At 45.5% G+C, this 14,172-nt stretch overlaps 1 protein-coding gene across 4 annotated transcripts in view; it reads left to right on the top strand.

The window, feature by feature from the left end:
* Positions 1 to 8,871: 8,871 nt before the first annotated feature.
* The window catches only part of LOC134984844 (zinc finger protein 271-like), a 48,110-nt gene continuing 42,809 nt past the window's right edge, over positions 8,872 to 14,172 (top strand). For 2 of the 4 annotated variants that reach the window (XM_063950317.1, XM_063950319.1), the window contains exons 1-3: positions 8,879 to 8,949; positions 11,266 to 11,413; positions 12,118 to 12,375. In XM_063950317.1, coding sequence (XP_063806387.1) covers positions 11,336 to 11,413; positions 12,118 to 12,375 — 336 coding nt within the window. In that variant the 5' untranslated portion in view covers positions 8,879 to 8,949; positions 11,266 to 11,335. Of the gene's footprint in view, positions 8,950 to 11,265; positions 11,414 to 12,117; positions 12,376 to 14,172 lie in introns of all 4 variants that reach the window. The other 2 variants (XM_063950318.1, XM_063950320.1) reach the window with 2 other exon arrangements.

Raw genomic sequence — 14,172 nt, forward strand, 5'->3', positions numbered from 1 at the left:
ATTTTGGGTCAAATATTCCATACAATCATGTGCATCTTCCTTTGCATTAAATCCTCCTTCCCCATCACTCTCACCTTCCACCCTTTGTGTCTGACCAGGCACACCAGGGAGAAATGTTGCAGGGTTTAATGCACTGCATCTCCTTATGGTGATGTTTACGGGGGCCATTAGTGCTAATTCCCATCTCGTAAACCTTGCTGATGAGACGTGTCTGGTTTGGGCAGAATTCAATAAGGCCGATACTGCATGTGGTGTATGGATTGTGAGGTTGTGGCCTAGCACGACATCTTCGCTTTTTGTCACTAGCAATGCTATCGCCGCAACGCTACGCAAGCATGTGGGGAGGGATCGCGCTACCGTATCTAGCTGAGCGCTGTAGTATGCAACTGGTCTGCTGGCATCACCGTGTTTTTGTGTTAGTACCCCTGCTGCGCACCCAGCACTTTCTGTTCCGTATAGTTCAAAGGGTTTCCCATAGTCTGGCATACCTAGTGCTGGTGCCTGCGTTAGGCATTGCTTGAGTCTCTCAAATGCTGTTTCAGATTCGTCTGTATGCGAAATCCGATCAGGTTTGTTTGAGGAGACCATTTCCTGCAAAGGTAGCGCCAATATGGAAAACCCTGGGATCCAATTACGGCAATACCCACACATTCCTAAAAACGTCCTGATCTGTTGCTGGGTTTGTGGCAGTGTCATGTCTCTAATGGCTTGGATTCTATCAGCGGTCAGGTGTCTCAGTCCTTGTGTTAGACAGTGTCCCAAATATTTTACCTTAGTCTGGCATAATTGCAACTTGTCTTTGGAAACCTTGTGACCTGTGTCTGAAAGATGAAACAGGAGCTGTTTCGTATCCTTCAGGGAAGCTTCCAGTGAATCTGAACACAGCAGTAAATCATCCACATACTGTATCAATACTGATCCACTCTCTGGTTGAAAAGACTGTAAACAATCATGCAAAGCCTGAGAAAATATACTTGGACTGTCTATGAAACCTTGGGGTAACCGAGTCCACGTGTATTGGACTCCTCTGTATGTGAATGCAAACAAATATTGGCTGTCAGGGTGCAGAGGTACCGAAAAGAAAGCGGAGCAGAGGTCAATAACAGTGAAGAATTTGGCAGTGGGAGGAATTTGCATTAGGATGACAGCTGGATTAGGCACTACGGGGAACTGACTCTCGACTATTTTGTTAATCCCCCTTAGATCCTGCACTAGCCTGTAACCCCTCCCCCCACTCTTTTTAACAGGGAAGATGGGACTATTTACTGTGCTGGACGTTCTTACTAGAATGCCCTGTTGTAGCAAGCGCTCTATTACGGGAAAAACTCCTAACTCCACCTCTGGCTTCAGAGGATACTGTGGGATTTTTGGAGCTATCCTACCATCTTTTACTTGTACTACTACTGGAGCTACGTTTGCCATTAATCCAGTGTCCTGTCCATCTTTTGTCCAAAGCGACTCTGGTATATGAGATGTCATCTCTTCTACTTGGGATGGGTTCCTATTTGTTATAACGGTGTGTGACATTAATTTTGATGGGGAGTCTAACATGTCTCGCACCTCCTGAGCGTGATTCTCAGGTATGTCCAAGAATACACCTTCAGGAGTACAATAAATGACGCAACCCATTTTACATAGTAAGTCTCTTCCCAGGAGATTGGTTGGTGCCGATGCAGCCAGCAAAAAGGAATGCTTGGTATGCAAAGGCCCTATTGTAATCTCGGCTGGTTTGCTAACAGGGTAGTGCTGGACTACTCCTGTTACTCCCATGGCTGGAATTGTCCTACCAGTGGTTCTCATGCCCACTGTCGAATTTATCACTGACTTGGCCGCCCCTGTGTCTACAAGAAAGTTTAAAGTTTTACCGGCTACATTGATTGCAATCTCTGGTTCGCTTCCAAGACTGGCAATCAATTTAACTGGTTGCAGATTACAGGTATGGCCACACCCCTATTGGGTATGCTGACCTCCCTGAATCCCATTGGCAGCAACTACTTGTGCGGGGTTTAGTTGGGAACTACCAGAGGCATGCCAATCTCTGTTCGGGGGGTATCTTTTTGTTTCCCCTGTATGTGGCTCAAAACTCCGCCTCTGTGGACCCTGCTCCCAATGTCGTGTGTTGTGTTGTTGTCTAGGGGGTTGAAAAGATCTTTGTACATTCTTTGATCTACATTCTCGTGCAAAGTGTCCCTGTCTGTTACAAGAAAAACATGTTATTCCACTTGCCTTACCCACAGGATTCGGTGGTACATACGCAGGCTGCCTTGTGGTCAGCGCCTGTATACTTACGGACATCAACTTATCACTTTGCGACTCCCTGTGTCTAGTGATGTTTTTGTCGTGATCAACAGCAGCCTCTCTCAAAGTGGACACTGACAGACCTCGCCAACATGGTTGTGTGGTCTGTACCCTAGCCTTCAATGTTTCTTTCAAACCATCCATCAGTACAGATACTGCTACTTCTCGATGGTTTGGGTTGGTCTTTATGTCTTCTATACCAGTGTATTTTGCCATTTCTGATAGTGCCCGGTGGAAATATTCTGCTGCCGTTTCGGACTCCTTTTGTTTAATGAAGAATAGTTTATTCCATTTAGCAACGGCTGGGAAATATTCTTTTAGTTGCAAATTTATCCTTTTTACATTATCCTGGTCGTACACATCTGTAAGCGGTACCTCTTTATCTAGTCCACAATCAGCCAAGAATTAACTGAGTCGACACTGGGAGGTAAGCAAGCTCTTAGCACTATCTGCCAATCCTTATTATTGGGCTCTAAAGTGTTTCCTAGATCCCTGATGTATTTTTGGCTTGCCACTAAATCCTTTCTGGGGTCTGGGAATTCAGACACTATGGTCCTTAATTCCATTCTAGTTAACGGGCAATACATGGCAATGTTCCTGACGGGTGTGGCTCCTGATGCATCTGTTTTCCCATTGGGAACTACTATCACCTTAACTGGATTAACTCTTACAACTTCATTCTGTGTAGATTCTACAGCTTGTGGTACAATTGTTTCCGTGTAATGCATGGTGCCGTACTTACCCGTTGACACGACCTCACCTATCCCTCCGCTAGGGGCCTTCACTAATCTCGTGGGTGGTGCAGTTCCTATTGTGGTTTCTGATATGGTGGCCGCTAGAGAGAGCGCTGAAATTGTTGCCGAATCGTCTTCTTGTTCACACTCCTGAGGAAGGTTCAAAACAGGGTACAACTTGCACGGGTTAATACTTGCATGAGTTATTTGGTTGACATCATTAACATTTACATTGTTACTAAGAGTTTGTGTTTTACTACCCAGTGCGTTTCTCTCCGCAATCAACTTCTCTCCTGCAATGTATGGTGGAGGAGGAGCTGTGGCAATCAACTTCCTGACTGCCCCAGATCCTGCCGCCAGAGCCAAACCTCTCTGTATCTCACCTTCCTGGTGCCATAACTGTAAGTAATCATGATGCTGAATTCGTCTCTTTGATGATTTTACGAGACATATCCTCCTCCTTAAATTTTGTAACACCTCTGGACTGAAGCTACCTATTCTTGGGAACTTGTCCCTGTCTTGTGCAGTCATTCTCTCCCATTCATCACATAAAACCTCTGTGTGACTACCGTATTTTTCACACATTACATATCGTGCCGACCCAACTGGTCGGTTCACAGAATCAACCTGAACCTGGGTTGATCGCCCCCTACCTGAGCAACTGGCCCCCATAGTCTGTAGGTGTTGCTTAGTCCTCCTTGGATTTTCTGTATCAAGGTTTTCAGCAAGCCTTTACAGACAACCAAATTACTCCACAGTAGGCCGGCGGTGGCGGTTTACCGAGTACCCCACTCACTCGCCCACCTCGACCAATACGACCTGATCACACCGATATGGTGCTGGCGTACTCGATACAGGGCCCCTATGGAACCTTCAGTTTACTGGAACATATGAGGGTTACCCGCAGGACACTTACTCTTTCCAGTAAACGTTGGGGTTGTTAGATAGTTCCTGAGTGACCAGCGAACTTCCCTTCCAAAAATAAAAAATTACACAAATCACGTCAGAGTGTACAAATAGCGTTTGTGACCCCTTTACTCTAATGGTATGAGGTCAGATTACTAACTACTGCACACAATTACGTGCGGTCCAATCGTTCAGTACACGAGCACTATTTGTCATGTACTGAAAGATCAATGGAATCTATGTTTCCGGCTGTGATTCCTTCAGCCAGAGCTTATGGCCTATATGGGTTCTGCACCAACACCCCAGGCGTTGTGCCACTGGACTTTTATAGCGGACCTCTTTGTACCTTTTACCTGTTACCTTATGACCTCCTGGTCTTGTTACACCTTATGACCTCCTGGTCTTGTTACACCTTATGACCTCCTGGTCTTGTTACACCTTATGACTTCCTGGTCTTGTTACCTTATGGTCCGCTATACTCTAATGCTCAAATATTATTTTAACCAGGGATGCCTCCCTAGCCACCGTATATGTCACTTACACGTATGTCCCTTGACGAGTACTCGGCTTTCCTTTTGGTTCCACCTTTTAAATTGTATAAACACACTCACTCAACACATGTACACTTTGTTTCTATGTCTATTTCTGCGCAGAAATTGTCTTCAGGCCAAAAGTGTTACCAATTAGGAGCAGGATCTGTTAAACTAAATTTCAGATTTTCCAAAAATAGATTTGCGTTATTTACCGCGTCGCGTTATCTACCGCTGTGCGTTACTTATTGCCTCTGCGCTAATTATCGCTTTGCGCTAATTCAACTTTTCGTGACTTGAGCTACGTGGGCGTAACCAGACGCTACGTTGCGTAGTGTACGCTGCGTGCGTCTGCCTTTTGGATTGCGTACGCTAGTCTTTGTTAGCGACACGTGTACGCAATGCAAAGGATCCACCGTAACACAATATACTTTTATCAATGTAAATGATCCCTGATCATCTACCGCAATCCACACTGACTGCCTTGTTTTCCAGACAACCCGTGTGTTGTTCTATATTTTAACTATTACCTCTACTATTAAATAACAGCAAATCTCCTTTTAGCCCTTTCTATCAACTATAAAAATTGGCAAACAGGAATGGTGATATACGAAAAATGAAATACACAAGTGAAAAGAAATGCAGGTATATGCGTGCGTACGCAAGACAAAAGAAAAATAAACAGTTTTAAAAAGACACAAGCGTTTTGTTCTTACTTCCGGTTACCGGGTTCCTTCAGCACTCTTTATCTAAGCGAAGCAGACGCTTATCCCGCCAGCACTATGAGACAATCTCCCACCCTTTGCTGGGGGCTAATGTCTGCTGATCTACCTAGTGCAGATGTGAGAAGTATAGGACGAGTTCCCAATTGACAATGCTAAATTCCTTTGTCGTATAAACAACCCTTTATGAAGCTAAGAACACTGTACGCTGTTTGCTTAAGAAGTACCGTATGGGTACGTTATCTGCGTAACGATCGCTCAGCCGTAGGCGAGACGCTCAAGCGTCACGTTCGCTCGCGGCCCAGTGATCACAGGACACGTTATTGGTTATGACTAACGTAATGATTCGCTATGGCGTAGCATACGCTCGAGACCACAAGGAGGTCACCAGCGGCGCAGACGCTCACAATGCTATACCTTTATGTCTAAACCTTATACCAATGAAATACACAGAATACCTTAATGTGAATACAGGGTGTATGTGCAACCTTGTGTAACCTGACTAACTACAAAGCTGCTTGAGCGTCACCGACGCTCAAGTGAACACTTAACACTATAGAAAATACACAGATACTGGTTTAGGTTCCAAAGCCTATTAACTGTATTATATCTAATATACTTGTAAAAGGGGATAACAGTACAAATGATACACTACAATATAACAAGGACTTCCTAACCACAGAACTAAACTATAAATACAAGAAGACAATACTACACTGACCTAAATGCAATACAATACTATACTATAATACTATGAGAGATATAAGAGAAAAGAGGAGAGAGAGAGAGAGAGAGAGACGGAGAGAGATGAGAGAAATTGGCTCACAGTAAGACAATGATTACGGAGAGAAAACTTACGCACAAAGGGTATGATCGCATGCACCTCGATATCCAGCTCCCGGCTATCAGCAGATAACCGTTGGTGAGAGAGAGTGAAATTGGATATGGTCGGCCTGCCTATTTATGCCCCACACACAATGCAATCTCATAGTCCCTACAATCCCATTGTTCATTGGCCGAAGGAATTCGGCCCTGCATCATAACAAAAGGTCATAAGTTGATTCATATCAGTGGCCCTGGTTATGCAAAACAATGGGTGATGACTAACACATTCCTGTCTTCTGGAGAGCGATTGTTTGGCGAATACAAAACAGAATCCTGTCTGGGTTTTGTTCTATATTCATGATGTCCACTTTCAGTTGAGACAATGACATCTCAGCCCTCATTCTCCTGTATACAAATCCAGCCCCATTTGTAAACACAGGTGTTGGCCCTCCTCATTGAGTCTCAAAGCTCAGTGTAATCAAAGGCTATTGTACTCCGTCTGCGGGAAAGATACTGATTTGGAGTACAATTGATCTTCAATTACTATTCCGGTGCTTACCTTATGCATGTAAAGATATGAGGCCCTCCCAACATGCAAACTATTGTTTGGGGGATCTCTGAGGTCAAAGAGCCATTTGAGACCCACTGATACCTGTCTCCAACTGTTCAGGTGCATGACTAAGTGCAACAAATAATAATAAATAAATGGACATAACTTCTTATGTCCATAACTATTCGCACGAGCGATTAATACGCTCCAAACCAACACCGGAATATTGCTAATTAAATACTCTTCCGATGGGTACCAAACACTGCTGTATGATTCCTGTTAGACCCTTCGTACGATGCAAAGAGGGATTCCTCAGCTCAGGGACCTTCTATATTAACCAAACTTTCAGAATCTATCAAAGGGACCATGATCTATAAACTACATTAATTGTGAAAATATGTAACGAATGAGTCGCACGCTACGACTACGTAAACTCTACCGTAAATACGCATACCGCGCCTGCGAGTGCACGCTATTGCGGGTATGCGCCTCCACGGGAGAGCGCACGCATGCGCAGCACGGACCAGTGTGCGGTGCAAATATGGCAACGTGCATAGAGACATTTTTCTGACTTCGACACCTGTATAATAATAATGACAGGACATTATTATTATTATTATAATTATAATAATAAGTGGATACCACAGGCTTCTCCTCCTGTATAATAATAATAATAATAATAATAATAATAATAATAATAATAATAATAATAATAATAATAATAATAATAATAATAATAATAATAATAATAATAATAATAATAATAATATTATTATTAGTAGTAGTAGTAGTAGTAGTAGTAGTAGTAGTAGTAGTAGTATTATCATCAACAACTGCACACCAGAGTCTACTACCCCTGTATAATAATAATAATAATAATAATAATAATAATAATAATGCTTCCCCTGTATAATAATAACAGGATACCACAGGCTGTTCCTACTGTACAATAATAATAACAGGACACCACAGGCTGCTCCCCCTGTATAATAATAATAATAATAATAATATTAATAATAATAATAATAATAATAATAATAATAACTGTACACCACAGGCTGCTCCTCCTGTATAATAATAATAATAACAAGACGCCACAGGCTGATCCTTCTGTATTATAATAATAATAATAATTACAACAACAACAACAACAACAGGACACCACAGGCTGCTCCCCCTGTAGAGTAGGATGCCACAGGCTGCTCCTCCTGTCTATTATGACAACACAGGATGCTCCCCCTGTATATTATGACAACACAGGCCACTCCCCCTGTATACTATTGACAGCACAGGATGGTACCCCTGTATATTATGACAACACAGGATGCTCCCCCTGTATATTATGACAACACAGGCCACTCCCCCTGTATACTATTGACAGCACAGGATGGTACCCCTGTATATTATGACAACACAGGCTGCTCCTCCTGTATAGTTTGACAACACAGGCCGCTTACCCTGTATATTTTGACAACACAGACCGCTCCCCGTGTACAGCACAATGCCACAGGACACAACACCTGCAATGTCCCGTGTATAAAATTACGGTAACGGCGGGGTCTGCGCCACCTGTATTACGGTAACGGCGGGGTCTCCTCCACCAGTATTACGGTAACAGTGTGGTCTTGTGCCACATGTATTACGGTAACGGTGGGGTCTGCGCCACCTGTATTATGGTAACGGCGGGGTCTGCGCCACCTGTATCACGGTAACGGCGGGGTCTGCGCCACCTGTATTACGGTAACGGCGGGGTCTGCACCACCTGTATTACGGTAACGGCGGGGTCTCCTCCACCAGTATTACGGTAACAGTGTGGTCTTGTGCCACATGTATTACGGTAACGGTGGGGTCTGCACCACCTGTATTACGGTAACGGCGGGGTCTGCACCACCTGTATTACGGTAACGGCGGGGTCTGCACCACCTGTATTACAGTAATAGGACACTAGAGTGTCAGCCACCTGTACAGGGATAATGCAGCACCAGAGGCTGCTCCAGCTGCACTATAACAAGGCACCAGAGGCTGCTCCCCCTGTAGTACAGAACCTGACACCAGAGCTGCTCAGCCTATAGAATAATAATAATAATATCATTACCTGCTGCCAGACACAGCAATGGCTGCTCTCTGCTCCTGCTGCCTTGTGGGAATGATAGAAGGAAGGCGGAGCTCAGACCAGGGGAAAATGGCCGCCGCTCCTGACGTCACTACACGGCCAGGGATCCTATTGCTGCTGCCGGACTGGTCTACAAGAAAATGGCCGCCGGACTCCGGCACTGAGGACATATGTGGTAATATTCATATTATAGCTTTACAGAGGACGGGGCTGTGGCCTGTGACAATACTTCCAAACTTAGCGTTCCACATACAGTGTCCGTGGAGATCAGGTAATGTGGTGTCCTGTTATTATTATTATTATACAGGAGGAGCAGCCTGTGGTGTCCTGATATTATTATTATTATACAGGGGGAGCAGCCTGTGGTGTCCTGATATTATTATTATACAGGGGGAGCAGCCTGTGGTGTCCTGATATTATTATTATACAGGGGGAGCAGCCTGTGGTGTCCTGATATTATTATTATTATACAGGGGGAGCAGCCTGTGGTGTCCTGATATTATTATTATACAGGGGGAGCAGCCTGTGGTGTCCTCATATTATTATTATACAGGGGGAGCAGCCTGTGGTGTCCTGATATTATTATTATACAGGGGGAGCAGCCTGTGGTGTCCTGTTATTATTATTATACAGGGGGAGCAGCCTGTGGTGTCCTGATATTATTATTATTATACAGGGGGAGCAGCCTGTGGTGTCCTGATATTATTATTATACAGGGGGAGCAGCCTGTGGTGTCCTGATATTATTATTATACAGGGGGAGCAGCCTGTGGTGTCCTGATATTATTATTATACAGGGGGAGCAGCCTGTGGTGTCCTGTTATTATTATTATACAGGAGGAGCAGCCTGTGGTGTCCTGTTATTATTATAATACAGGAGGAGCAGCCTGTGGTGTCCTGTTATTATTATTATTATAATAATAATACAGGGGGAGCGGACTGTGGTGTCCTGTTATTATTATTGAGAGGGAGCAGCCTGTGTTGTTGTTGTTGTTGTTATTATTATACAGGGGGAGCAGCCTTTGGTGTCCTGTTATTATTATAAAGGGGGAGTAGCCTGTGGTGTCCTGTTAATAAAGACATATGTTATTATTTTTATACTGGGGTGCAGCCTTTCGTGTCTTTGTTATTATTATTATTATTATTATTATTATTATTATTTTTATTATATGTAATTGTGGGGATTGAAAATATTGCTCAAATTCTAGGCTATATTAAAGCAGAGACCATAATATCCCTGGCATGTATAACAGATGATAATTGGAGCAGTATGAAGCAAATGTATATCACACACCTGGGTGCGTCACTGTGACGTCACTTATATCTATAGTAATAATACAGGGACATGACTCGGGAGGTGAGGGGATCTGGGAGCGTCACAGTGACATCACATATCTATAGTAATACAGGGACATGACTGGGGAGGTGAGGGGGACCTGGGAGTGTCACAGTGACAAGAGAAAGAACGTAGACTTCTTTGTGGGCGCACTCTTGTGAAGAAATAATGAGATATTCTCAAAGAATAAAACATAACTTTTATTACAAATTATTAACAATTTATTCAATCTCCTGAGAACAAATAATGTCTCTTCACGCCTTTCCCTTGCCTGTCTCCTGCCGCCTTTCCCCTGCCTGTCTCCTGCCACCTTTCCACTGCCTGTCTCCGTCCGCCTTTCCCCTGCCTGTCTCCTGCCACCTTTCCCCTGGCTGTCTCCTGCCGCCTTTCCCCTGCCTTTCTCCTGCCGCCTTTCCCCTGCCTGTTTCCTGTCACCTTTCCCCTGCCTGTCTCCTACCACCCCCACCCTGCTGCCCACCTGCCTGTCTCCTGCCGCCTTTCCCCTGCCTGTCTCCTGCCGCCTTTCCCCTGCCTGTCTCCTGCCACCTTTCCCCTGCCTGTCTTCTGCCACCTTTCCCTGCCTGTCTCCTGCCGCCTTTCCCCTGCAACATTTTCCCTGCCTGTCACCTGCAACCTTTCCCCTGCCTGTCTCCTGCAACCTTTCCCCTGCCTGTCTCCTGCAACCTTTCCACTGCTTGTTTCCTGCCACCTTTCCCTTGCCTGTCTCCTGCCTATCTCCTGCCGCCTTTCCACTGCCTGTCTCCTGCTGCCTTTCCCTGCCTGTCTCCTGCCACCTTTCCCTTGCCTGACTCCTGCCGCCTTTGCTACACCATCGGCTGGATGTGTGAAACCTGAGGTCACGGAGACTGTACGCCGCAGCTCCATGAATGAGGCCATAAAATTTCCCTCAGGAGACCCTGTCCCTTCACAACCAATTCTCACCCTTACACCACTCAATGGCTGCAGCCATACTCGTCTGACAACTCAGGACACATAGAGCACATGCTCCGTACGGGTCCTGCACATGAGCGGTATACCGAACATCAGTTCATTGTGACTCCACCCACAATAGCGCTACAATCTAGATCAGGCCCACTATACAATACAGCCTTATGGGGCTGGGTCACAGGAACCTCGGAGACACTGACCAGGACTCTATGGCTGTGGGGAAATAGGAGACTTAATGGCCACTCTATTCCACATTTACTATGTTACATGTGCAGTATGTTTTATGTGTTATATTTATTCTAAGGAACTCCAGCTGTCGGGAACAGAGTTTTTACTACACATCACACGTTCTGTATTCTCTCTGATTCACAAGGATGGACAAGGACAGGAGTCACAGGACTGAGAGTATAATAAATATCACCCTGGAGATCATCTACCTGCTGACTGGGGAGGTGAGTGGATCTGGGAGCGTCACAGTGACCTTATATCTATAGTAATAATACAGGGACATGACAGGGGAGGTGAGTGGTTCTGGGAGTGTCACAGTGACCTCACTAATATCTATAGTAATAATACAGGGACATGACTGGGGAGGTGAGTGAATCTGGGAGTGTCACAGTGACATCACTTATATCTATAGTAATAATACAGGGACATGACTGGGGAGGTGAGGAGATCTGGGAGCGTCACTGTGATGTCACTTATATCTATAGTAATAATACATGGACATGACTGGGGAGTTTGGGGGATCTGGGAGCATCACAGTAAAATCACTTATATCTATAGTAATAATACAGGGACATGACTGAGGAGGTAAGGGGATCTGGAAGTGACACAGTGATGTCACATATCTATATTAATAATACAGGGACCTGACTGGGGAGGTGAGAGGATCTGGGAATGTCACAGTGACATCACTTACATCTATAGTAATACTATAGGGACATGACTGGTGAGGTGAGGGGACCTGGGAGTGTCACAGTGACATCACATATCTATAGTAATAATAAAGGGACATAATTGTGGAGGTGAAGGAATCTGGGAGTGTCACAGTGACTTCACTTATTTCTATAGTAATAATACAGGGACATGACTGGGGAGGTGAGGGGATCTGGGAGTGTATATATCGATATTTGATGTCTCCACCATTACACAGGATTACACAATAGTGAAGAAGACATCCAATGAGTATGAGACACCCAGCAGCCATCTCCGTGTATCAGGAAGACTGAGTAGAACCCAGAGCCCCATCACGGTGCCTCCACCTCACTCACTGACACATGAGAGACACAATGATCAGAAGATCCTGGAACTCACCAACAAGATCATTCAGTTGCTGACTGGAGATGTGACTGCTGGGAATGGGGCATTATACAGTAACCCCGGGGGACGTGTCTGGGTGATGACTGGAGAGGTGACTGCCGGGAATGGAACATTATACAGTAACACCAGGGGACGTGACTGGGTGATGACTAGAGAGGTGACTGTCGGGAATGGTAGATTATACAGTAACACCATGGAATGTGTCTGGGTGATAACTGGAGAGGTGACTGCTGGGAATGGGACATAATACAGTTACAGCGGGGGACGTGTCTGGCTGAAGACTGGAGAGGTGACTGCTGGGAATGGTACATTATACAGTAATACCGGGGGACGTGTCTGCATGATAACTGGAGAGGTGACTGCTGGGAATGGGGCATTATACAGTAACACCAGGGGATGTGTCTGGGTGATGACTGGAGAGGTGACTGCTGGGAATGGGACATTATACAGTAACACCAGGGGATGTGTCTGGGTGATGACTGGAGAGGTGAGTACTGGGAATAGGACATTATACAGTAACACCGGGGAACTCGTCTGGGTGATGACTGGATAGGTAACTGCTGGGAATGGGACATTATACAGTAACACCAGGGAATGTGTCTAGGTGATGACTGGACAGGTGACTGCTGGGAATGGGACATTATACAGTAACACCGGCGGATGTGTCTGGATGATGACTGGAGAGGTGAGTACTGGGAATAGGACATTATACAGTGACACCGGGGAACTCGTCTGGGTGAAGACTGGAGAGGTGACTGCTGGGAATGGGATATTATACAGTAACACCAGTGGATGTGTCTGGGTGATCACTGGAGAGCTGACTGCTGGGAATGGGACATTATATAGTAACACCAGGGGATGTGTCTGGGTGATGACTGGAGACGTGACTGCTGGGAATGTGACATTATATATATAGTAACACCAGGGGACGTGTCTGGGTGGTGACTGCTGGGAATGGTACATTATACAGTAACACCAGGGGTTGTGTCTGGGTGATGACTGGAGAGGAGACTGCTGGGAATGGGGCATTATACAGTTACACCAGGGTATGTGTCTTGGTGATGACTGGAGTGGTGACTGCTGGAATGGGGTATTGTACATATTATACAGTAACACCTGGGGATGTGTCTTGGTGATGAATGGAGAGGTGACTGCTGGGAATGGGACATTATACAGTAACACCAGGGGATGTGTCTGGGTGATGACTGGAGAGGTGACTGCTGGGAATGGTGCATTATACAGTAATACCAGGGGATGTGTCTAGGTGATGACTGGAGAGGTGAGTGCCGGGAATTGGGCATTATACAGTAACACCGGGGATGTGTCTGGGTGATGACTGGAGAGGTGACTGCTGTGAATGGGGCATTATACAGTAACACCGGGGGATGTGTCTGGGTGATTACTGGAGAGGTGACTGCTGGGAATGGGACATTATACAGTAACACCAGAGGACGTGTCTGGGTGATGACTGGAGAGGTGACTGCTGGGAATGGGACATTATACAGTAACACCAGGGGACGTGTCTGGGTGATGACTGGAGAGGTGACTGCTGGGAATGGGACATTATACAGTAACACCAGGGGATGTGTCTGGGTGATGACTGGAGAGTAGACTGCTGGGAATGGGGCATTATACAGTAACACCAGGGGACGTGTCTGGGTGATGACTGGAGAGGTGACTGCTGGGAATGGGACATTATACAGTAACACCAGGGGATGTGTCTGGGTGATGACTGGAGAAGTGACTACTGGGAATGGGACATTATACAGTAACACCAGGGGATGTGTCTGGGTGATGACTGGAGAGGAGACTGCTGGGAATGGGGCATTATACAGTAACACCAGGGGATGTGTCTGGGTGATGACTGTATCACTGTGTGTGTCATGTT

This window comes from Pseudophryne corroboree (genome assembly GCF_028390025.1).
Source record: "Pseudophryne corroboree isolate aPseCor3 chromosome 3 unlocalized genomic scaffold, aPseCor3.hap2 SUPER_3_unloc_87, whole genome shotgun sequence".
Classification (NCBI taxonomy): domain Eukaryota; kingdom Metazoa; phylum Chordata; class Amphibia; order Anura; family Myobatrachidae; genus Pseudophryne; species Pseudophryne corroboree.